This window comes from Protomyctophum parallelum (genome assembly GCF_964188405.1).
Source record: "Protomyctophum parallelum genome assembly, chromosome: 17".
Lineage (NCBI taxonomy): Eukaryota > Metazoa > Chordata > Actinopteri > Myctophiformes > Myctophidae > Protomyctophum > Protomyctophum parallelum.
Window position 1 is genome coordinate 12976872 of NC_139719.1, and position 23289 is coordinate 13000160.

The 23289-nt window shown below is 47.3% G+C and overlaps 1 protein-coding gene across 3 annotated transcripts in view; it reads left to right on the forward strand.

The window, feature by feature from the left end:
- Positions 1-23289, forward strand: part of adkb (adenosine kinase b) — a 139187-nt gene that overhangs the window by 47045 nt on the left and 68853 nt on the right. For all 3 annotated transcript variants that reach the window (XM_083787082.1, XM_083787083.1, XM_083787084.1), the window contains 2 exons: positions 10931-11103; positions 16283-16391. In XM_083787082.1, coding sequence (XP_083643208.1) covers positions 10931-11103; positions 16283-16391 — 282 coding nt within the window. The remainder of the gene's footprint in view (positions 1-10930; positions 11104-16282; positions 16392-23289) is intronic.

Genomic DNA, 23289 nt, shown 5'->3' on the forward strand with positions numbered 1-23289 from the left:
ATTTTCCCTGCGTTGCAATGCCACATCAAATTTTAACGGTCCTCCTGACCCCGTTCTGAGCCTTCAACTAGGGTTTATCGTTGAGCGTGTAGATTAAGAAAAAAAAAACGACCACAAAAAAAAAAGAAATCCTGTGTGACACGGTTCAAATGCACTATCATGGTGTGTGGAGTGGCACGCACACCGCCACGAGATCAAAGCACCGTGCAAGTCCTCTGTACTAGGGTGTCTCTTTTTTGAAGGGGGGGGGCAGTAACTAAGTACATTTACTTAAGCTATAAGCAATAATATGTCAACATTTTAATGACCTTTTTTCGGTTTTTCCTATCTACTTCCTGATTGGTTCTGCAGGGTTCTTTTTTTCAACCAATGACAAAGCTTCTAGGAAAATATTTGAATGCAGATTGTGGCCCCTAGATGTGTCAGACTTTTTTTTTGTCTGAATACCAAAAAGAAAACGGTAATTAAAATGCTCATAGCTACTTTAATTTTGATTTATTTGTACTTTTACTTCTACTCCACTACATCTCAGAGGCAAATATTGTACTTTTACTACACTACAATCATCTCAAAGTTTTAGTCACTAGTTACTTTGTAGATTTTGATTATTGTTTACAAAACATACATTAACCACTTTAGCCCATATGTACATATCGGCCACTTTTTCCACCATTGGGGACTGATTTCACCTGAGCTGGTAGTGGTGGCCGGGCCGACAGTGGGGCGAGAGAGAGCACAGCTGCACTGACTCCCACCAGCTGGAAAACCCTTTCCACTGATGGGATTAGAGGCTTTAGCTGCAAAGGTCCCCTCATCATCCCTCTGCCTGAGACTTGTATGGCAACAACCCCCCCGCAAGCACAAATGCCACTTTATGATCGCCGTGTTGCCCCCCCCCCCCCCCCCCCCCCCCCCACACACACACCTTTCTCTGAAACACAAGTGCACTGATAAATCGGTATACATGTGCTTTTAAAATCCCCCAGTGTGCTTGACTCCCGTCCCATGGGTCTAGTTTTAATGCACTCAAAAAACAGGGGCATGAACTTTTGTGAATTTTTTTTGCATTAAACGGATCTTTTTTTCTCCCTTTTCCCCAATTTAGTTGTTCTGCCAAATGCATTCCTCCCCACAAATATCCCTGTGTTGTCCTTGCTGCTGCATGTATCCTACTGACTCACCTGCCAGTGAGGAGCCCCCGCCGGGAGGACTCCCTGCTGACATGTGCCGCCCCGGCGTAGGGGTAGGTAGGTGCAATATCATCCTCCCCGCCGGGCTTCCCTCCCCCGAACATGGCCCAATTGTGTTCGGATAGACGACCGACAAAGCTAAACGGGGGTCTTTAACAATAGTTGACCAGCATCCCCCAGGAATCTATACTTGGTCCCCTCCGTTTTTCCCTCTAAACCACCAAACATAGCGAATCTTCAAACTCACGTGTTGCATTGCGAATAGGGGTGCATGATTATGAAATTAATCTCCGATTATTTGCACGTTCATATCTGCCGATACCGATTCCGATGTTATACAGAGGGCCACAATGGAAACAAGCTTTGGTCCAATACCGACATGGCATTTTTATGGCCTATTCCGATTATGCTACCGATTATGCATCCCTAATTGCAAATGTTCGTGATGCTACGGATCATGAGGTTAACACATCCTCTTGAGCGGCTGTCCATCTCTGAACAGCGCTCAGCGGGTCAATGGCGACCCAATTGGTCTGATGTACAAGTATCCCCCAGCCACAGTGTATAAGTACACCCCCTGGACATGACGCTAGTTGATATCGCAGGGTCTTACCCCCAATCCAAACAAGCAAGCCAAGCAGGGTCCCACTGGGTCCCATTTTAATAGTCGCTGGTACGACCTGGCTGGGGGACTGAACACAACCTCTCAATCTCAGGGTGAACACGCTAACCCACAAGGCCACTGAGCTGGTATGTAACATTAGCGTTATATGCCAGTGGTTCTCAACCAGTGGTCCTTGAGGGGGTTCCAGGTGGTCCCCAGTTAAACGTAAATGATGGAGAGTTGATAATCAAATGGACACTTATAGATCTTTAACTCTTGAGGGTGTAAAATTAAACCAAATAGATAGATAGATAGAATACTTTATTGGCAGTTTAAGAAAATTACAGAAAATGACATCATTTTAAAAAACGCCAAATGGACCCTTACGGCTCCATTTGGTTTCATTTTACGCTCACAAGAGTGGTGGTCCGTGGCTTAAATGCAGAATAAATAATGGACCTTGACATGAAAAGGGTTGAAAACCACTGTTCCATGCAGTAAAAAAAATTCAGGGCCTACGGGAAAACGGAGGCATTAATCAATTCCAGCATGGAAATCATGGGATTCTGTGTGTCGCATCATAACGTCTCCTTCAGTACATTTAAGTACTTCCGTAAGCCCCTCACTCCCACCCCCCTGATGGGCGCCATAGCAAGGCCTGTCGTGCAAACCTGTTTCATGGCGCTGTATCGGTGCTCGGTCGCTGTGGTGGCGATAGGGGAGTTTGGCTCTGACTGACACAGACAACATTGGCTTGTTTATCCTGTAAATAATTCACCCCCTCCGGGGCAATATAAACCAAATCAAGGTTGTGTGTTTAACAAGGGAGGTAGGTAGAGAACGAAAAGAAGAGGGTGGGGGTAAAAACCAACAACTATCAGGTGTTTTCCTTTTTAGATAAACTTGGCGCCTGGAGATAGCGACACTTCCCTTATTCCTATGCAGCGCGAAGATGCTGCGGCAAGATGTGTCTGGGGGGCCGGGCGGAGGTTTATGATGTGTGCTTTACTGAACTTGCCCTTTTGATGGATCTGTGAAGTGGGTTGGCAAAGATACTGTCTGAGACACTCCTTGTTGTCGCGTTAACTTTTGACTCAAAGGCTTTCAGCTTTCAGGAAGAAACCAAAACTACATAGGGAAGACATATTTGAATATTCTAACTACACCTGGGGGTCTATTAGAGTAATGTTAACTCCATAGACGCATACAAAACAGAAACGGCACTCCATCTTTAAGATGTTTTAACTTATGTATTTTGATAAGGAATGCCTCTCTCTACTCTCCTCATCAACAACAAGAGATGTTATTATTGGCTGTAACATCTGAAACATCACACGTGGTATAGTTGAAACACATGTCACGAGTGTTTGTAGTTCTTGACTGACGATGACGCCTGTCGACAGTGTCCTGTACTATCAAATCAATGGTTATATAATTCCTAGGAGATGTACCTCACCTTATACATACAGTATAGCAGCCACAGAATGTGTGATAGTTATGTTAATTATTGTCATGCTGCAGACACCGGGGATAACATGTGTTGTGGTACCACGGAGAATGTTTGAGTTGAATATATCAAAGAAGAGGAAGAACATCGGCACGCCAGTTTGTAGAGCTCCGAGACGTACTTTATTTAATGACAACGAATATGCAACGTTTCGACCGTCTAGGTCTTCATCAGGCAAAATATTACAATGACAGAAAAAAGAGCAAATATATACAGCACCTGGCCTGAATATAGTTGAATATATCCTCATTAACTACAACATTTTTCCAATTTCCAGTACTTTTACTTCTACTCCACTACATTTCAGAGGCAAATATTGTACTTTTACTCCATAGACCATTACCTTTGGTACTTTAAGTACATTTTTATACCAATACTTTTGTACTTTTACTCAAGTACATTTGAGAATTCCGGACTTTTACTTGTAACAGAGTAGTTCTACATTGCAGTATTGATACTTTTACTTAAGTAAAACATTGGAGTACTTTTTTCCACCACTGGCATTTGTGGCATTTTACAGTGCTGAAGGATTTGAGAAGTCAAGTTTAAATTCTTCTAATTGGGGGGAAAGTCCATTACATTCAGAGCATGGTCATTCGGAGCCCGTGGTGGTCATTTGGAATGCATGGCCATTTTGGCCACGCAATTGTTTGGCCCCCTGAAGCGCTGCTTGCAGCATTCTCAAGAACTGCTCATTGGTTGGACTCCCATGGGAGTCAATGAGAACTGCTCATTGATTGGACTCCCATGGGAGTCAATGAGAACTGCTCATTGGTCGGACTCCAAACCAATCCGTCAGATGAGCACTTCTCAAGATATATGCAAACAGAGATTCCTGGAACCACCACATTTTATACTGTGATCATAAAAGTGGTATTTAACCCATTTAGGCCTGACCTCAAATTCCTTAAAAATTCCAGTTTTCTGAAATAAATATTTTCACGATTTTTCAAAAATAGCAGACCTGAGCTTGTAGATCTGCTATTTTTCAATAGCTAAATTATAACATAATGTTTAAAACACTAAAAGGGGTTCCTGCCCAGAATGGGTTAGAGCAACGTTTTTGGCTGGGGACCCCCGGAAATGCTTTGGTCATGTCTCCAACAAGCGTGAGTGTAAGAATTATTCTCCAGATCATAGGTTTCACCCTGTACAGTATATGAGCATAAAAGGCACACCGACAGACAGACAAGACACCTCGGGCCTAGTAGTATCTAACAACCTTGTTTAGATGTCCATTTCTAACCTGGCTCTTTTATGACATTATTGCAGCCTCTGTGATATAAGTAGTAGTTAGATTTTTTGTTTATTTTTCAACAAGCCCTGGTGTTCATTTTGGGTAGTGTTGCTAATGGCATGCTGTGGTGGCCCCAGTCTATTCATCTTCTAGTCACTGGTCCATGGCACACAATCTTGGTTCAGGAGTCTGTTGTCTGATTTAACACATGGATGATGATGATAACACATCTCTCTCCTTATCAGCCATCTTGATATGCCACTGCCAGTGTCGGCACATAAAAGGGAGCCCTAGAAACCGTTGTGGTGTTGTTATTATAAGGGCACACTCGCAACAACGTGCCTATCCAGCGCGTTAGCAATGACTAGCAATGACTAGCAATGAGCAGGAGCAATGTGTGTCTCGGGGAGGGTTTTTGAAGAACGTATTGGCTTGTATTCCCATGAAGAAGGGGAGCCTGGCTGCCGCTGTGCCTTCTCTTTGAGTGTTGATTGCAGAGAGGAGAATGCCGCCTGAGTGATCTGAAAGGAAACTACTGGGGAGGGAGCTTATCCATGCCTTTGACTGATAATCAGCACATTATCTTGTTGATCATTTACAGCTCTCTCTCCCTCACTTCCTTTAGCTGTATCACTGAAGCAAGGCCCGGGGACTCTTAATGGCTTGGCAGGGAGCCACCGTGCATGGCGAGCAGATTTAAAACAACCTGCGCTATAGCCCCGGCTACAGCCCCGGCGCTCTTCACACGTATAACAGCAGCCCCTCCAGGTCCCCTAGTACCCCATGCAGGGGTTCTCAATCTCAACCTTTTTGGCTGGTTGGGACCCCGTAGGAAATGCTTTGGCCATGTCTTGTGACCCCTGCCCCCCTCCCCACCCTGCTATACAAATTACAATAACCTTAATAATAGAGAAAATACATCGTAAATAATTAATAAACTGAAACCAGATGTAATCGTCAAGGAATGTAGTATGTGTACTATGTAAATTCTCAATTAAAAATTTCCAGCCATTCAGTTGCTATATATATATAATATATACACACACACACACATATTTAAAAAATAATAATCTGGGGACCCCAAAATAATTTGGTGACCCTCCCACCCGAGGGGTCGCGACCCCCGAGTTGAGAACCCCTGCCCTACCCCAATTATCAAAACTCCCAGGGTCGAGGGGGTCTGGTGGGACCCCAACAACAACCACAACAACATATGCAACCCCAACACGTGGTGCAGTGCCCTATAGCACCCCAACATGGCTAACTGTGCATGAAATTGAACTGATAGGAGTTATTGACCAGAAGGCACAGGCAGGGTCCTAAGAGGACGGAGATGTGGAGGGGGGGGGGGGGGTGTTTGTTACCTGATTGAGTGAAAAATCCTCGGCCGCGGCTCGCTTTGATGCTTGGCACTTTACAGGAAAGAGTGATTTAATGGAAGCTGCCAGACCTCATCAATGTCAGCCGGTTTGATGGTGTGTGTGTGTGTGTGTGTGTGTGTGTGTGTGTGTGTGTGTGTGTGTGTGTGTGTGTGTGTGTGTGTGTGTGTGTGTGTGTGTGTGTGTGTGTGTGTGTGTGTGTGTGTGTGTGTGTGTGTGTGTGTGTGTGTGTGTGTGTGTGTGTGTGTGTGGGGGGGTACACCATACTTTATATAAAAGCAGCAGTCATGACAGGTCCTGATAGACAGATGTTTGGTTGTTGTTTTAACTACACACGGTAAATGAAACACCACGATCTTACAACCGTTCCACCTCCACCTTCCACGCCCCAAGGACTTGGAGTGCAAAGCAGACAGTCTTTTTTTTCTGGCCACCCTAGTGCGCAGCCCCCCCCCCCCCCCCCTTCTATTTTAGGCCTCTATAAATAACCCTATTGAATTTTTTTCCTTCCATTTTCCGGGGGTTGATAAGCCTATAATTAATGTGGCCGTCATTAGGGTACGGACATTCTCTTCTCTAGCCCATTCTGACCTGAGATCAGATTCATACGAGGTTTCCGCCGGACACACACTGGTCTGATGAACCCATTCTGACCTGAGATCAGATTAAAAAAATGTCAGTTGTTCTTCGATTTTTCAAAAAATAGCAGACCTACAAGCTCGTATCGCGCCACTCGGTGGCGCGATATGAGCTTGTAGATCTGCTATTTTTCAATAGCTAAAGCATAACATGATGCTAACACCAAAATGGGTGCCCGTTCAGAATGGGCTAGTGGACCCTGTCGGTGAGGTGAAGCGAGGAGAATGGAAGTCTTCTCTGTCCTTGTGTTTTAAAAAAATGGTCTTATGGATGAACTGCAGCGAACTGTGAGCTAAACCGTGGAAAACGAGGAGTGACGGCAAGGTCCCCCTCCCTCCCTCCTCCTAACAAAAAGAAACCATTGTGTTTGTGTGGCGTCGCCTTCGGTACATCTGAATTGCATCGGAATTGCATCATTAATACTGCAGAATGAATTCGCCGGCAACTGTGTATGGGGGAATACATTGACCCCCGAGGGAGACTAGAAACAAGACCGTGTTTTTACAGGAAGGATATCCAACTAGAGAACCCATTACCACTTCATCAATATACAGCAGAGAGATAGAAAGAGAGGGAGAGAATTTAAAAAATAGAAGAGGGAAGGTAGCTTATAGTGTTAATGGCAGTCTTGAGCACTGGAGTCCCCAAACATCCACAGCCCTGCCTCTGCCTCATCTCATCTGGGCTGTGTGTAATTGCCCTCCTGGAACCTGCCACGCGGCGCGCCTCCCCGCATAGTGAAGAGTGGCAGCTGCTGGGCGTTGGGAGGAGAAGGAGGAGGCCTGGGTCAGCTCCCCGAGTGGTGGGGGGCTCCTTCCTTCCTTGCATCCGTGAGATGTCATAATTAATAGCTATCTGCCCCCCCCCCCCCCTCCCCCCCAGGGCTGTAGGGGGGGGGGGGGGGGGGGGACATGTGTGGACGGGTGAGATTATTTGGGTAAATGGAAGCTAAACAGAGACGCCAGACTTATTCGCCCACTTAACATAATGTACACTTATCATCACTTTGCCTTTAGCTAGTGAGACTCTGCTCCATTCAACACCCCCCCCCCCTCCTCCTCCCCAGCTCCCTTCACGTTTCAGGGGTATATATATGTATTTTCTTTTTGTCTCACTATTTGTATTAGGTTTCCCACCACGCCTGCTGTGCGTACCTAGAGATATGCCTGCACGCTGTACGTGGCGTGTATCGTGGGAGCTTATTAATCTTTGGGGGCCGGTGTTCTCCCTAGTTAAGTAAATATACATGAGCTGCTGTGCAAGAGAAACAAGCTCCCAGCTCCTTCAGAAAAATCTGTTCCTTCACCATCTCTTTTTTCCCCCGTTCTTCCCATCCATGTTTTCTTTTTTATCCTTTTTTGCTCTCAATCTCCCCCTTCTCTCAATCTCCCCCTTCTCTCTCTCTCTCTCTCTCTCTCTCTCTCTCTCTCTCTCTCTCTCTCCCCTAACATGCCGCCTGGGGCCAAATCCGTCTCCGTCTCATCTGCTGCTTAATTTCACCGGAGCGGCCCCCCCTTCTCAGTAATGAAGCGCCTTGATGTACATTTGCCAATCCCTGCCTCTTGCCACTGCGGTATAATTGGGGATGTGACTAAGCATGATTACACCCAGCACAGGGTTGGGTCGACCCGTCGACGACCCCACCAGATAGTGCTTTTGTCATAATGGAGGTATTATCTAGCCATAATCTGGGGAATGGAGAGGGATTGTCTGCATGGTGCCGGTGGATGGGAATGAATTGATCTAACTCCACCACCACTCCTGCGCAGAAAAGCCTGATGGATTCTTTTATTTTTCGTCGTCTAGACTTACGCCCATGTAATGGACCATTTCTACATATCTATTGTTGATTTGTGTTTATGGATGTTGGAGGAAAGACCTCCTGGCAACTGTGGAGGGTCGTGGTGACGATGGTATAGGGGAAGTGATGTGATGTGTATATCCGTGCACTTGCAAGCTGCCCGCCCGCCCGCCCGCCCGCGTGGGTGCACCGTGTGTACTCGGACGCGCATGTCTGCGCGTATGTGTGTCTGTTAATGACCCTGGTAAGATGACAAGCAAGCTGAGCTGGCAGTGAGAGCCGAGCTGACGGTCACAGAGAAAAAGAGAGAGGGGGAGAGAGAGAGAGAGAGAGTGGTGGGTGGTGGTGGTGGTGGTGGTGGGGGGGGCTGTACGGTGATTCAACACGCTGTCATCAGGGGGGACGGCGGGGCCCTGAGTGGCCCCCCGCTCTATTCCCACCTGAGAGGCCTGCAAATGGAGGGCCCCGCGCTGTCATTATTTACAGCCCGCAGCTCCTAACCTTGGATTCGGAGCTCATCACGGCTACGGGAAAATCAGATTGGACTTGACGTGTACCCGAGCCGCTGACCTTGATAAGTGTGAGACCGCCTGCAGCAGGAGGTTGGAGAAGAGCTCACTTCTGTCGGCTTTCACCGTGTTGCGCGCGCGTGTGTGTGTGACTGTGTGTGTGTGTGTGTGATGGGAGAGGTGGGCAGGCACGGCTGAATGGATGAACCATGACACACATGGTAGACCTGCTTCGTGGACACACACACACACACACACACACAGTCCCTGCAGTCATATCTGGCTGTGTTATTTTGTTACTGTTCATTTTGTGTGTGTGTGTGTGTGTGTGTGTGTGTGTGTGTGTGTGTGTGTACCTTGTAAAAGCCCAAGCAATCCCTATACCCGATACACCACCTCTTTGTAATTGACATCCTTGTTCGGCAAACACACCTGAGCCTTGCGTAAAAGTAATGAATTTTCTCCACAGCGATCCTTTATTTTTTTCCTCCCATCTGAACTAGTTATACCCACCGAATCCAGGGAGCACGAAATAACAGAGGAAGAGCGACTCAGGATGGCTGGGTGATGAAAATGCATTTTTCTTCCCCCGCCGAGATGCTATTTGGTTGTGTGAAATGATTAATTTCACACATATACAGGTCATCCCTGAAAGCAGCAACATCTCATTCACAAGGGGCCCGCCGTCAGCAACAAAACAGGAGCGCTCGGCTGCAATAAAACGAGCAAACATAGCAAGCCGTCCCGGCGTACCGTACGTCAATAAATCTTTGCGGGTTAAACCTGAGTGCGAGAGAATTTGAGCAGTCCCTCTCTCTCATCAGGCACCAGGTAAAAAGTCACTGAGTACATCAGGGCTGTCTGTCACACAGTATTGTGTTATAGTCCCTCGTGTTGACACAATCCAAGCCAGCCTTTCGAGAAAAGATATAATTACAATCTTGGCCATTCACAAGATCACGAGATATGATTAATTAATCCAGCTTTAGAAATAATGTCTACCGCCTACATCCCTATCCTCTGTGCACATTCGCGTGCACGCGGCCATTAGTGGTTTTTAGGGCTCCGAATGGGATAAAGTATGATATTGGGAGCCTAATAAAACATTAAGTTGAGGTCGCGCTAAGCATACAGTAATAGTCCGATCGGTAGTTCACGAGCGAGACTGTCGCCGTGATGGAGGACAATCACTTCCGGGTCGGACGGTTAATGCTGCTTCTTCTCTGTTTATGTTGCGCATTTCACTGATACTGGCCTCACGTTATGGTAACGGAGGGGGGATGTGTTAATTTAACTTTGATATATTGTGCATGTGTAACCAAATACGGGTCCATTTGGTTTAATTTGTACGCTCTCTGAGATACACATAGATACATTGAACACTGAGGATTTTACTGTGCGGGAGCATAGAAATAGCCAGTCAGGGAGTGTCTTCGCGGTGTAGCAGGTAACACACACACTCTCACAGAGTGCCTGTGTTTGCATAAGTTGGGATGGAACCTTGAATTATGAGGGTTGTGCAAATAAGGAGATGGGACTGTTTTTAGCTCACGGGCAGGAAGGAGTGCGCACGCGGGTAAGAATAGCGCCTCTGTGCCGTGTGGGGTTTGGGGTCCTGGTGGGTTGTTTGTGTGACAGCTCGTAGACATCACATTAAAAATGTGTTTGCTGTGTAGCTACAGTTTGTGGCGCCATCTGCCTCGGTTGAACTCCACAATCTCAGACACGCATTTTATTTTGTAAACTGATCTTCCTGAAACAGCTTGTTTGTTTTTGAGGGGCGCTAGACCCTCCTATACCCAGCTTTGTGTGTACCCCATCGCGGTGATTTGATTGGCTGAACAATGTGTGTACCCCATAGCGATGATTTGATTGGCTGAGCAGTGAGCACCTACAGACACAGAAAGCTGGCTTCTATATAGCCAGCTTTACCACGGAATTGAGGATAAAAAGTGAGGACGCCAAAAGTAATTGGCCTGAATGTGACGATGTATGACGATAAGAGTGACCCCTCACTTCACACAAGTGTGATTTATTTGTTCTCTCCCATTCCTTCCTATATAGTGGATGCTCCAGAAACCTCACAAGGTGGCGACCTTCTTCGGCTGCATCGGAAACGATCGCTTCGGAGAGATCCTGAAGAAGAAGGCGGAGGAGGCGCACGTGGACGCGCGCTACTACGAACAGAACGAGGAGCCGACCGGCACCTGTGCTGCCTGCATCACTGGAGACAACAGGTAGGAACACGTAACGGAACGGTAGGAACACGTAACGGAACGGTAGGAACACGTAACGGTAGGAACACGTAACGGAACGGTAGGAACACGTAACGGTAGGAACACGTAGCGGAACGGTAGGAACATGTAACGTAACGGTAGGAACACGTAACGGTAGGAACATGTAACGTAACGGTAGGAACACATAACGGAACGGTAGGAACACGTAACGGTAGGAACACGTAGCGGAACGGTAGGAACATGTAACGTAACGGTAGGAACACGTAAAGTAATGGTAGGAAAACGTAACGGTAGGAACACGTAACGGAACGGTAGGAACACGTAACGGAACGGTAGGAACACGTAACGGAATGGTAGGAACACGTAACGGAACGGTAGGAACATGTAACGTAACGGTAGGAACACATAACGGAACGGTAGGAACACGTAACGGTAGGAACACGTAGCGGAACGGTAGGAACATGTAACGTAACGGTAGGAACACGTAACGGAACGGTAGGAACATGTAACGTAACGGTAGGAACACATAACGGAACGGTAGGAACACGTAACGGTAGGAACACGTAGCGGAACGGTAGGAACATGTAACGTAACGGTAGGAACACGTAAAGTAATGGTAGGAAAACGTAACGGTAGGAACACGTAACGGAACGGTAGGAACACGTAACGGAACGGTAGGAACACGTAACGGAATGGTAGGAACACGTAACGGAACGGTAGGAACACGTAACGTAACGGTAGGAACACGTAACGGAACGGTAGGAACACGTAGCGGCACCTGTGCTGCCTGCATTACCGGATACAACAGGTACAGTTTTACACTCAACTCACGATACGATATGATTTTTCACAATATTTTAAACACAAATTTATTTTCCAGACAAATGACAATCTTTTTTATGATTTATCTTCCCCCCCCCCCCCGAGCTTTTTTTTTTTTTTACATTGCAAAAGTAGCATTATTTTTCATGTAAAATTACTTCATTTCTGTGCAACAACTGTAAACATGCTTTCTTGTTTAGAACCTGGCTCGAGTTAAGATGTAAAAAAAGGATAGATGTAGACCTATTTGACAGTGCAGAAACATAATTGCCTTCCTTGATGTATTAATGAGCATCAACGACCATCACCTGGGCACAGACACACACAGCTCCCCTCTGCCGTGCTCTACTTCTGAAAGTCACTAATTTCTCTCAGAAACACTTGAATATGATGGAATATGATTAAAGCTCGCATTCCATACTAGCCCCCTAAAAAAGAAGAAAATAAAATCGATTCATATCGTCGGGATTCATATCGATTTAAATCGATTCATGATATATCGTTACATGCCTAAACACAACTTAACGAGTAGCCTACCGGCACCTGTGCTGCCTGCATCACTGGAGACAACAGGTCGGCTCCCTTCTTTTAGGCCTGAGACCAATTCAAAAAACGCCTCTAAATCCTGACTTAAGTTTTATGAAAAACTTCAAATATTGATATAGCAGCTTCAAATATTTTACATTTTTGAATACTGTACAGAACCCAAAAATGGGTTCCCGGCCTGAGGGGGTAAAACACCAAAAGAGGTTCCCGCCCAGAATGGGTCAAACTAAAACTAAAAATTATCCCACAATTTTGCAACCCATTTTTTCAGACCAATGGACTGTCCTCCTCATGCTTCCTTCAATGCATGAGGAGTCCAAGCCGCTTCTTACCACCTGACAGAGGGGAGTTTCCCCGGTAGGACGTAGCACGTGGAAGGAACACGTTATTCCAAACAGTTCCCGGCTGGCCAGGGGGAGGCAGTCTAGGTTGGCTCCCTACCAATCACCTTTGACCAGGAAATTAACCCCCCCCCCACCCCCCGCCTCCCCAACTCAGATTCCAAAGAGTCATTTCTTGGTTCGTTTTACATCTATGGCAGCCCCAATTCGATTGGCTCCTCACGGGGCTGGAAGTCATAACTGAGGGAATCATAACTTGGCTGGCACATCAAAGAGAACGGGGAACAGCTTGAGTGTGTTTTTGCAGGCGGCCTCCGCTCCACTCGGTCTCTGCCGCCCCAGTGGGTTGTCATCCATCTACATGGCTGACACCCGCAATGTGTTATAGATGGCTGTACTGGGCTATCCCGGCTCTCACCTGTCAGCCTGCTTCTGCTGTAAAAAAAAGGGGGGGGGGGCTTTAGCGTCTCAGACGACTCTCTCTCACGCTACCGTCATCATGCTACTGTCTCGGACAGCAGAGGTCATCGCCTTGTCACCCCCCAACACACACATACACACCCCATCCTACACCCTCCCCGCCACATCTAGCCTCACTCATACCCACACACACACACACACACACACACACACACACACACACACACACACGCACACAATCAGCAGCGGTGAAGCCTCCAGTGCTCCAGTGCATGTCGGCCCAGGTGTGGATCAATAACCTTCCCTCACTAAAGACTCCCCTTCTCTTCGACCCTTCATCTGCTGCTACTGGAGGTGTCAGTCAGTCGTCCCTCCTCCACACACACACACACACACACACACACACCTCCCCCGGCTGACCGGGGGAGCCAACAGGCCCCCTTCATTGAGTGGTCTTTGCAGGGTTGTTTGATGTGGGGCTCTCTGACACCAGAGAAGGTCAGGTGGCCATGCTCTGGGAGCGGGAGCCCTGTAATATTTCTTACAGGTGTTTAACAGACAGCTCAGGAGGCCATGCAGGGGGAAAGGTCGCCGCCAGCGCCAGATTGGGCCCGGCCGATGGCTTTGAAGGATCGGTGTGTGACACTGACGGACCCACAGGCTGACTGAGTACAGCGCAGGCCTTCTGAAAAGCCACCTCTCTCTCTCGCTCTCCTCCCCCCCACCCCCCGACCCCACCCGAATGAAACGATCGGCGTTCCACTCTTTGAACAGCGGGTTAAACGATCCCATTCAGTCATTTCGTCCACCCTTAATCCATTTTGGCCTGACCCCGAAATTAAAAAAATAATCTTCTAAATCCTCCAGTTTTCTGAAATAAATATTTTCACGATAAAAAAAAAAGATAGCAGACCTACAAGCTCGTAGCGCGCCACTATGAGCTTGTAGATCTGCTGTTTTTCAATAGCTAAAGCATAACATAATGCTAACACCAAAAGGGGTTCCCCACCAAAATGGGTTAACGATGCTAGTGAATGGTTTTGGGGTGATTTACACCCTTAACGATGCTAGTGAATGGTTTTGGGGTGATTTAATGGTTTTGGGGTGATTTACACCGGCGGTTCTCAATCTCCAGACACTCTTAACTGATCAATATATTGCCCATTCCTAATTAGCCGCCTTGCATCGCTCCTCCCTGCATAGCTTATGAGTTTCACATTTTTTGCCATAGTATTTATTATGCTGCTATTTAGGAGCTCTAAAACCCCGTGTCCATTGAACTTCCCAACCTGTTGGGGCTGTGAGTTTTTTTAAGATTTTTTTTTTGCGGCTTACACCTTTTATTGATTTTTGAAGGGACAGACAGTAGGCTGACAGGAAACGGGAGAGAGATGGGGGGATGACATGCAGTAAAGGCCGTGTCGGGCTCGGGAGACGAACTCGTGGCACACTGCGACTGGATTACCAGTCAGGTGCCCAGACCGTTACTCCACGGCCTGGGCCAGGGCCGTGAGTTTTTTGCCAGTGGGGCCCCAAAATAATTGACAAAACACTAAGATTTTAATAACATTTATAAGATTGTTTTCGTTTAAAACCTTGTAAAAATGTGATAATGATACCGGTAAATATACTCTTAAAACGTATAGTGTACTATGTTTGTGTGATGCGATTTGATTGATAGATCAATTAAACGATTGTGTCCGCGCCCCACAAATGGGTCCCAAAACACGGTGCATTATTTAAAGAACCCGGGTCAGCGATCCCAGTCGCAGCTGTCATGGTGGTCAGGCCCTGATCTGCGTACACACGGTAAAGTCATCAGTGTTCATCCTCTTAACGCTCGAGAGTATATATACAGTAAAAGTCTCGGAAACTCTCGGATTGTACCTGCTGTGTAAAGGCGTGTTCATTCCTTGGCGCTGTAAGGAAGCGCCACTCAGCATCTCTCAGCCCGTCCATCATGTGAGAACGGACCCCGTGAACCAGCAGCACCCCCATACTGCCGTCAGACGGGAGACTTCTCTGTTTCCCTTAAGTAGCGACAATGATGGTTGCACTCATTTTGATGGCCGCTCATAAAGAGACAGACAATACACACAAGGACTAGCTAATGAGCTACTATGTTAAGATAACGCCACCTGCTCCCCCCCCCCCCACCCCCCTCCCTTCACTCGCGTGTTCATTTAGCCGCGGTGGAAAAAAGTACTTTAATGTTTTACTTCAGTAATCGCGACACATTGTGAGCTTGTAGATCGGCTATTTTCAAATGGCCGAAATGTATGTATAGGGCTGAAGTGGTTAATGTACCGTATGTTTTGTCATAATAATCAACATCTACAAAGTATCGAGTAAGTAAAGTTTTCAAATAAATGTAGTAGAGTTGAAGTAAAAGTACTGGGAAATGGAAATACTAACGATTGTACTTGTGTTTTTATGCTTTAGCTATTGATAAATAGCAGATCTACAAGCTCATAGCGCGCCACCGAGTGGCACGCTATGAGCTTGTAGGTCTGCTACTTTTGAAAAATCGAAGAACGACTGACATAGAAACATAGCTTTTTCAGAAAACTGTCAGGATGTAGAAGACATTTTTAGAATCTGATCTCAGGTCAAAACGGCTTAAGCACAGTACTTAAGTAAATGTACTTAGTTACTTTCCACCACTGTCATTAGTGATTCAATTATGTTGCTTTTCCCACCTATGTTAATAATGGACCACTTTCCAGGTTTATGTGATTGATAACGTGAATAGTTTGAGCTATCAATCAATATCTGCTGTGTAAAATATCATAATGTAAAATCCCCTTTTGCTTTACGTTAATTCTCATCCCCTTTTCGCCGCCGGTGAAAAGCAAAGAACAAAGAAAATCTAGGTGACTTATTTTCACCTTGGTCCAGACGTTAAAAAAAAACCCATTATCGTCCTTTTATATCTTGAAGGAACAAAGGAAAGGACTTGGAGGCCTGACTGTTTTTTAGGGATGTTTTTGAGACAAAATTAAGATGGATGATAAGCAAGGTGGAAGATTTATGGGATCTGTCTTCGGCAGGTCCCTTGTTGCTAACCTGGCAGCGGCAAACTGCTACAAAAAGGAAAAACACCTGGACTTGGACAGCAACTGGGAGCTGGTGGAGAAAGCCAAGGTCTATTATATTGCGGTAAGTGAGACCCTCTACATTCAAATGACTGTTTTCCCTTTTCTCTTTTGCCAGAGAGAGGACAAAATGTTAAGAGGCTTTATTCAGGAAATGCCTCGCCGCGCGCCTTTCTGCATTGTCAATATATCCATTCATCCATTGTCGGCTGAGATGAGCTACGTTGCCTTTTGAGACAATGCAGCAACAACGGCTCGTCCCCAGTCTCCCTCATGGCTCTGCACACAAAGGGCGCTGCGGCACAGTGTGAAATTGTTGTACATGTAATGCAGTCATTCATTTCTTTTAACACGCAGACAAGCCAACAGGTGCAGCCAAAAGTGTGCAAATTGATTATATGCGAGTTCATACCCCCTGAAAACCCCCCATTGACAAAAACTCAGTCATTACAGACAAAAGATGGCTATGGACAGATGTATTTATGGTATGTATATGTATCATACACGCGTGCCCCCCCCCTTCCCCACACACACACACACACACACACACACACACACACACACACACACACACACACACACACACACACACACACACACACACACACACACACACAGACACAGGACCACTGAGGTAATGTCTTAACTTACTGGTTCTAGGGTTAGAATGGTCAGCCATGCTCATGTTACACTGCCGGGGCTTAACTATTGAATGTCGGTGGATCAACCTCTGCCTCTGATCTCGAGTCAAGACGATAGCCCTGAAATCGCATTGCATTCCTCGTCTCTAAACCAGTTCATTATCGACATAAATCAACCTTACAGCTCCTCCGCCATGATCCTCTCTCATGTTGTGTTGTCACACCCACATCAGGGTGCATCGCCATGTACCCCCGTCCCACAATCATGTCACTACTTTTTCTTCTCGCCCAGGGGCCCCTCTTAACCAGGGGCCCCCCTCTTAACTTGAGCATCATTCGGTTTTTGGCGACGGGGGTTTTGTATTTTAGCCATCCTAGTCAGGGAAACAAACGGCAAAAACAAAAAGCCCTCCCTCGGTCGGTGGCCAGCATGCCAGAAAGCAGATCAGTCTCTCTCGACTCCTCTGGAGAGTTTGTGTGGTCTCATTTTCTAGCCCTCTGCTTCGCATTAGCAAACACGGCACATCCTCTTCAAATTGGCAGTTGGTTTTTGCCCACATCCGACAGTCTTATGTGAGGGGGGGGGGGGGGGGGGGGGAAGAGTCCTCCGTGGGATCGAGGAGCGGAGGGGGGGCGGGGGGGGGGGCCTGGGGATAGAAGGGCCACAATTGGGTGTTTGTCAGCGCTGAGAATTGCGACGCAGTTTTCAGCATCCCTCCTGGGCCCCTTTGTCAAAACAGGGGGATCACTCGCTTTATTTATTGGAGGGACCCCATTCGCACTTCTTGAGTACTTAGCCGGATACACACTGCCACTGCCGTCCCTCTCTCTTAATACCGCGTGGCGTGCCTGGACCGGCATTCACTAAGGCCTCCTCTCTCCATTAACCTTGTCGAGAGCACTCAGACGTATTTACCCAATTTACAACTAGATCGTAGATTCTCTCTCTCTCTCTCTCTCTCTCTCTCTCTCTCTCTCTCGCTGCACAGACACTGCTGTGTATTAACGTGCTTTGTTGGTTTTCATTAAACGACTTGTCTAGTGGTATGCGGTCGTGTACACTCTAATCTGTAAATCATATTACAGAACCTGTGTGTGTGTGTGGCGCGCCCGTTTGCATGCATTTACGCATACACGCGCGTCTGGGTAGACGTGTGTGTGTGTGTGTGTGTGTGTGTTAGTGTTAAAGAGGTGATTGATGATTCTTGGCAGAGGCTCTCAAGGTGCCTGCTACTATGTGGTGTGATTGGATGAAAACGGAATTATTAGAGGGCTCGAGCAGCCAATCTGGCTCATCCAGCAGCCGTCATAGCAGCAGAAGCTGTGTGTATGCGTGCGTGTAATGTGTGTACTTGTGTGTGTGTGTGTGTGTGTGTGTGTGTGTGTGTGTGAGCGTGCAGCAGCAGGGCTGGTGGCAGATGCAGAGCGGGGAGGCAGGCAGTGCCATTCCTCACAAAGAGAGAGAGAGAGAATGTTGAACTCCTGCCAAATGTTTGGTGGCAGGGCTGTTGCTAGGAAATCTGGGTCCTTAGGCAAATCATTGCACAAAGACCAACAACAAAAGCGCAAGGGTGTGTGCGTATGTGTGTGTGTATTTTAGTTTATTTTTCTAATACCAACAGCTGCCTATAATATACAAATAATAAAGTTTGTCACATTATTATTTTATTTTTTATCTTTTTAGATTTTTTGGGGGGGAGATTCTTTTCTCTGCATGCCCTGTGTGTGAGCTTCAGAAATGGAGGGTGATGCATTGTTGAAGGGGAAGATGACTGACTCTAATTGGTGTGTGTGTGTGTGTGTGTGTGTGTGTGTGTGTGTGTGTGTGTGTGTGTGTGTGTGTGTGTGTGTGTGTGTGTGTGTGTGTGTGTGTGTGTGTGTGTGTGTGTGTGTGTGTGTGTGTGTGTGTGTGTGTGTGTGTGTGTGTGTGTGTGTGTGTGTGTGTGTGTGTGTGTTGGCCCAGTTAGCCCCCCTATCCCACCCCCTCCTTCCCTTTGCTTCCACCATCCATTGCTTCCATCCCCATCCCCCCTTGGCCCACTGTGGACATGGCTCTCTCTCTCTCTCTCTCTCTCTCTCTCTTCTCCACTCTCTCTCTCTTCTCCACACTCTCTCTCTTCTCCACACTCTCGCATGCACTGGCTAATAAACACACACTGTGTGCGTGACACACACACACACACACAATATCTGCAGCATACCGCTGGCTTGTTTTTCTTACCACTGAGCGCCTGGCCCTGTAATTTGATCTCGACTGCTCTGATGTGTCCTCCGCTATACCACTCTGAATTAACCCATAGGGGCTACCACAGAGTTCGTCCTGCGCTGCCAGGTCGGCGTGCACTGAACGTAGCGGCAGAACTACAAGCTCGCGGCGCACCGTGCCGTGGGCACATTGTGAGCTTGTAGATCTGTTATGTTTGGCGTGCGTGCGCCGGTGTCGCGCAACGCAAGCCAAGTATGAATCACCCTAAAGGTTACACAGCTCTCTTTAGCCCCGGCTAATAAAATGGCCTCTCGTAACTTAAGCCATTTACATTCAGGGGTGTGTGTGTGCGTGTGTGTGGATACCGGGGCTAATGGAAATGGAGAAGAGGGGGAGACAAGTACAAGACAATTGACTGTGAAAGGGCCGTTAATGACTGGACGCAGATGGTCCCAAATAACCCAAGGATACGGGAGTTCAGTACGCTCGCCTTCGCCAGCCATGTCTGTCTGTCAGTCTGACGCGGAGCAACGTGAGCCAATGACAGATTAGCTCAGCCACCATCGGGTCACACACACACACACACACCTCTTTCGCAGCCACGCATGGGAAGATATCCACTTCCGCCTCGAGCCACACCGGCAGCAGCATCACACATTAGCGCACGTTAGCACGTTAGCCACGCCCACGGTATCCAAAAAAAAAAAAAAAAGACTTGCACCCCCCACCCTAAAGAAAAGTGCACGGCAGCTTGAAGTTGCAATGCCACACACTGTTAACACACTGGCACGTTGCAGATAGTATTAATTGGCGCTTGTGTTCTTGCCCTCACTGCAGGGGAAAGCAGGGTTCAGCTACAGTCGCTGTAGCGTAATACACAGAGAGAGAGAGAGATGAGGGAGACAGAGATATGAGAGAGAGAGGGGGGGGGGTGGAGGGGGGAGAGAGAGAGAGGGCAAAAGGGAAAAAAGCGCAATACTGGCACCACAAGCGGCACGTCAGCCTGCTGCACCCTAGAGTAGAGCATTACACACACACACACACACACACACACACACCTACACATAGTACACACTCTCTCTCTCTCTTTCTCTGCTCGCTCCGCCCCACCAGCCCCTGCAATTTGCAGCCAAAAAAGCGAAGGGAGAGGTTTTTCCACACACACACACACACACACACACACACACACACACACACACACACACGCACACACACGCACACACACACAAATAACTGACACCTCATCAGCCAGCCAAAGGGCTGATTAGCACAGAGGTGACTGCGGCTGCCTCTCTGTACCCCCCCCGCCCCCCCCCCACCCCCCCAATCCGGCTCACAGGACCACGCTGTCCTCATGCTGACCTTGACGCTTCTCTCTCTCTCTTTTCCTTTCCTCTCCTCTTTTCTCATCTCCTCAGTCCGCACTTTCCTTTAGTCTCTATGTCCCTCCTCCTCTAGTCTCTCTATTTCCCTCTCCCTCCTCTTGTCTCTCTCTCTCTCTCTCTCTCTCTCTCTCTCTCTCTCTCTCTCTCTCTCTCTCTCTCTCTCTCTCTCTCTCTCCCTCTCTCCACCCTGTACTGCACCACACTGCACTTCCTCTGTCCTTCCACACAGCCAGGCAGCATCACGAGGCAAAATGCACGCAGAGAGAGAGAGAGGGAGGGAGGGAAGGGGTGGGTGGGGGCGGTGGTTTGGGTGGGGGGGGGGGGGGGGGGGGGGGGCTGGCAGACTCCCCCCTTTGTCTGCAGGCGATCGGTTACAGTCTTGGTTGCCGATGAAATTTAATCCCCACCGCATTTACATGCCAAGTTTGACTTCTGGCAAGCCTTATTAAATAGATTTGTAAATCATTTCATCTTGATTAGAATGCATCCCCGAGGGGATCAACATTCTTTCGCCTTTCTTTGCTTGCTTGGTGTTGTTCTTTTTTTAATAATGTTGTACAGTGTGTGTGCCCAGTGCGGGAATCAAGCCACGTCTATAATAATAATAATAATAATAAAAATGGTATGTTTTGAATGCAGTTTAGCAGGACAAAAGAACGGTACGTTGCCAAGTCCTGTCTGTCGCCACCGGCCAAGCCGCCGTGTCAGCACATCTTCCCTCTCTTGTACTGTAGGTCAGAAAACCGCTATGATGTATATTCTCTTTATTAGCTTGACACGCCCACGTCTTTTGAGCGGGAACAATGTCATTCCCAATTGCGCCCTAATCAGATGGCATTTTGTAAATTGCCAACAAGCAACTGATGAATATGAATTCATAATTGTTCAATTACTAACCGACTGGAGCTTATTTATTGGGCTTATCTATTTATTTATTTTCTCCCCCTGCATGGCCCGCGCTCCAATTATAGGATTTTCAATCCTGCGAGCAATCAAGTGATAAGGGGTGAGGCATTTAGTGTTTGCTGTCACTGTATAATTCTCCCGAATGTTAAACATGCATCTGGGAGGGATCTTCTCATTGGAGGGGGAGGCCGCACCGTATATGGATCTGCACCTGCCTAATTGAGTGGTAACGAGCTGTCAGGGAGTGCAGGCTGGTGATTGGCCCACAGCAGGGTGCCGCGTGCCAACGGGACGTATGGGGGGTGGGGGAGGGGGGGGCGGCATGGCCCTGCCCTGTCGGAGAGGATGATGCCAGCCCTGCAGGCCTGGGTGGGTGGAGCATGGTAGATCAGGGTGGGGACTGACTGGGGAGGCCAAATGACACCGGTTGAGAGAGAGAGAGAGAGAGAGAGAGAGAGGAAAATGGCATCCATTTGAGGATTATTTGTTTCATTGCTTTCTGCTGTGGCATATTTTGTTAAATATATTGGTACAATCGGCTATAACCGAATGAATGCCAAGAATGCTACTATTTTATTTTTTTTGCTTTTACATGTTAGACAGCCTCCACGCTTAATTGTCCTTATTCCCCTCAAAATGAGACAAACTGCCATCTTTGAAACCTTATAAAAGTCTAAACTGTGATCACGCTAAGCATACCGCGACGATGCATAGCCTAGAATGAAGATTTGACTCAAATACGGACGGCTATATCACTTCCGGGGCGGGCGGAAGTGACCCGTCTTGTATGCATATAGCGCAGATTTCTTTGGCACTAGAGCCACGTTCTGGCTTATATGGGAAGCACACATTGTGTTAACATGTGCCGTTTGCGCTATGTGCATACTACATCTTTGAAACTTCATTACCGAACCACTTAGTGAGCTTGTTAGGTCTGGTATTTACAATAGCACATCTAACCACGGCCGCAAGCTTGTGACAGAGAAGCGACTGACTAATCCTCGTGCCAGTAGCCGTGCGCTCCCCCCAGAGCACTTCATGTTTATCATCCTATCCTTGTTCATAACGCCATTTAGGTCGACATCATGGTATAACTTCATGTTGTGATAATAATATAGCAGCAGCAGTCCACTTCACAATGCTACAAACTTGATAATTTAAACATTGATCTAACTGGGAAGTTTTCAGCTGTTGCAACAATCATGACAGAATCACGACAGTTTGACATTGTTCAAGTACAGTATTGTACAGTTTGACATTGTTCAAGCCGTTTTCGGTGCGCAACAGAGACAACTCACTTGATGTGAGCGCTGAGCGGCAGGGCCCGGGCCGCATATCCCCGCCAGGTCAGGTTGTATACCCAGGCCTGTGGAATTCATAGGCAGTCATAGTAGCCAATTTGAATGGAATCTGCTCAAACTGACTGATACTGATATTGCTGGCAGGTGGAAACCTTGTATGACCAAACCCATTCCTTTACAAAATATATAATTTAAAAAAATATACAATAGTTAAAATAGCCTATCTACAAGCTCACAATGCATCATATTCATATCTCGACACGTTGGGAGCTTCTACATCTACTATTTGTCTCCACCAGGCCGAAGGCATGGGGAGAGAGTATGTTTTGCACTCCGTCTCTGTGTGTGTGTGTGTGTGTGTTTGTGTGTGCGTGTGTCCGTCCGTCCGTCTGTTACCAGCTAATCTCCGCCACCGTTAACCCGGTCGATGCCACATTTTGCACACACAGAACGGCCTGTTATAGCGCCACCATTCTTTTATATTACTCCTCCAGATTCTGTCCAAAAATCCTTTCACAGACTT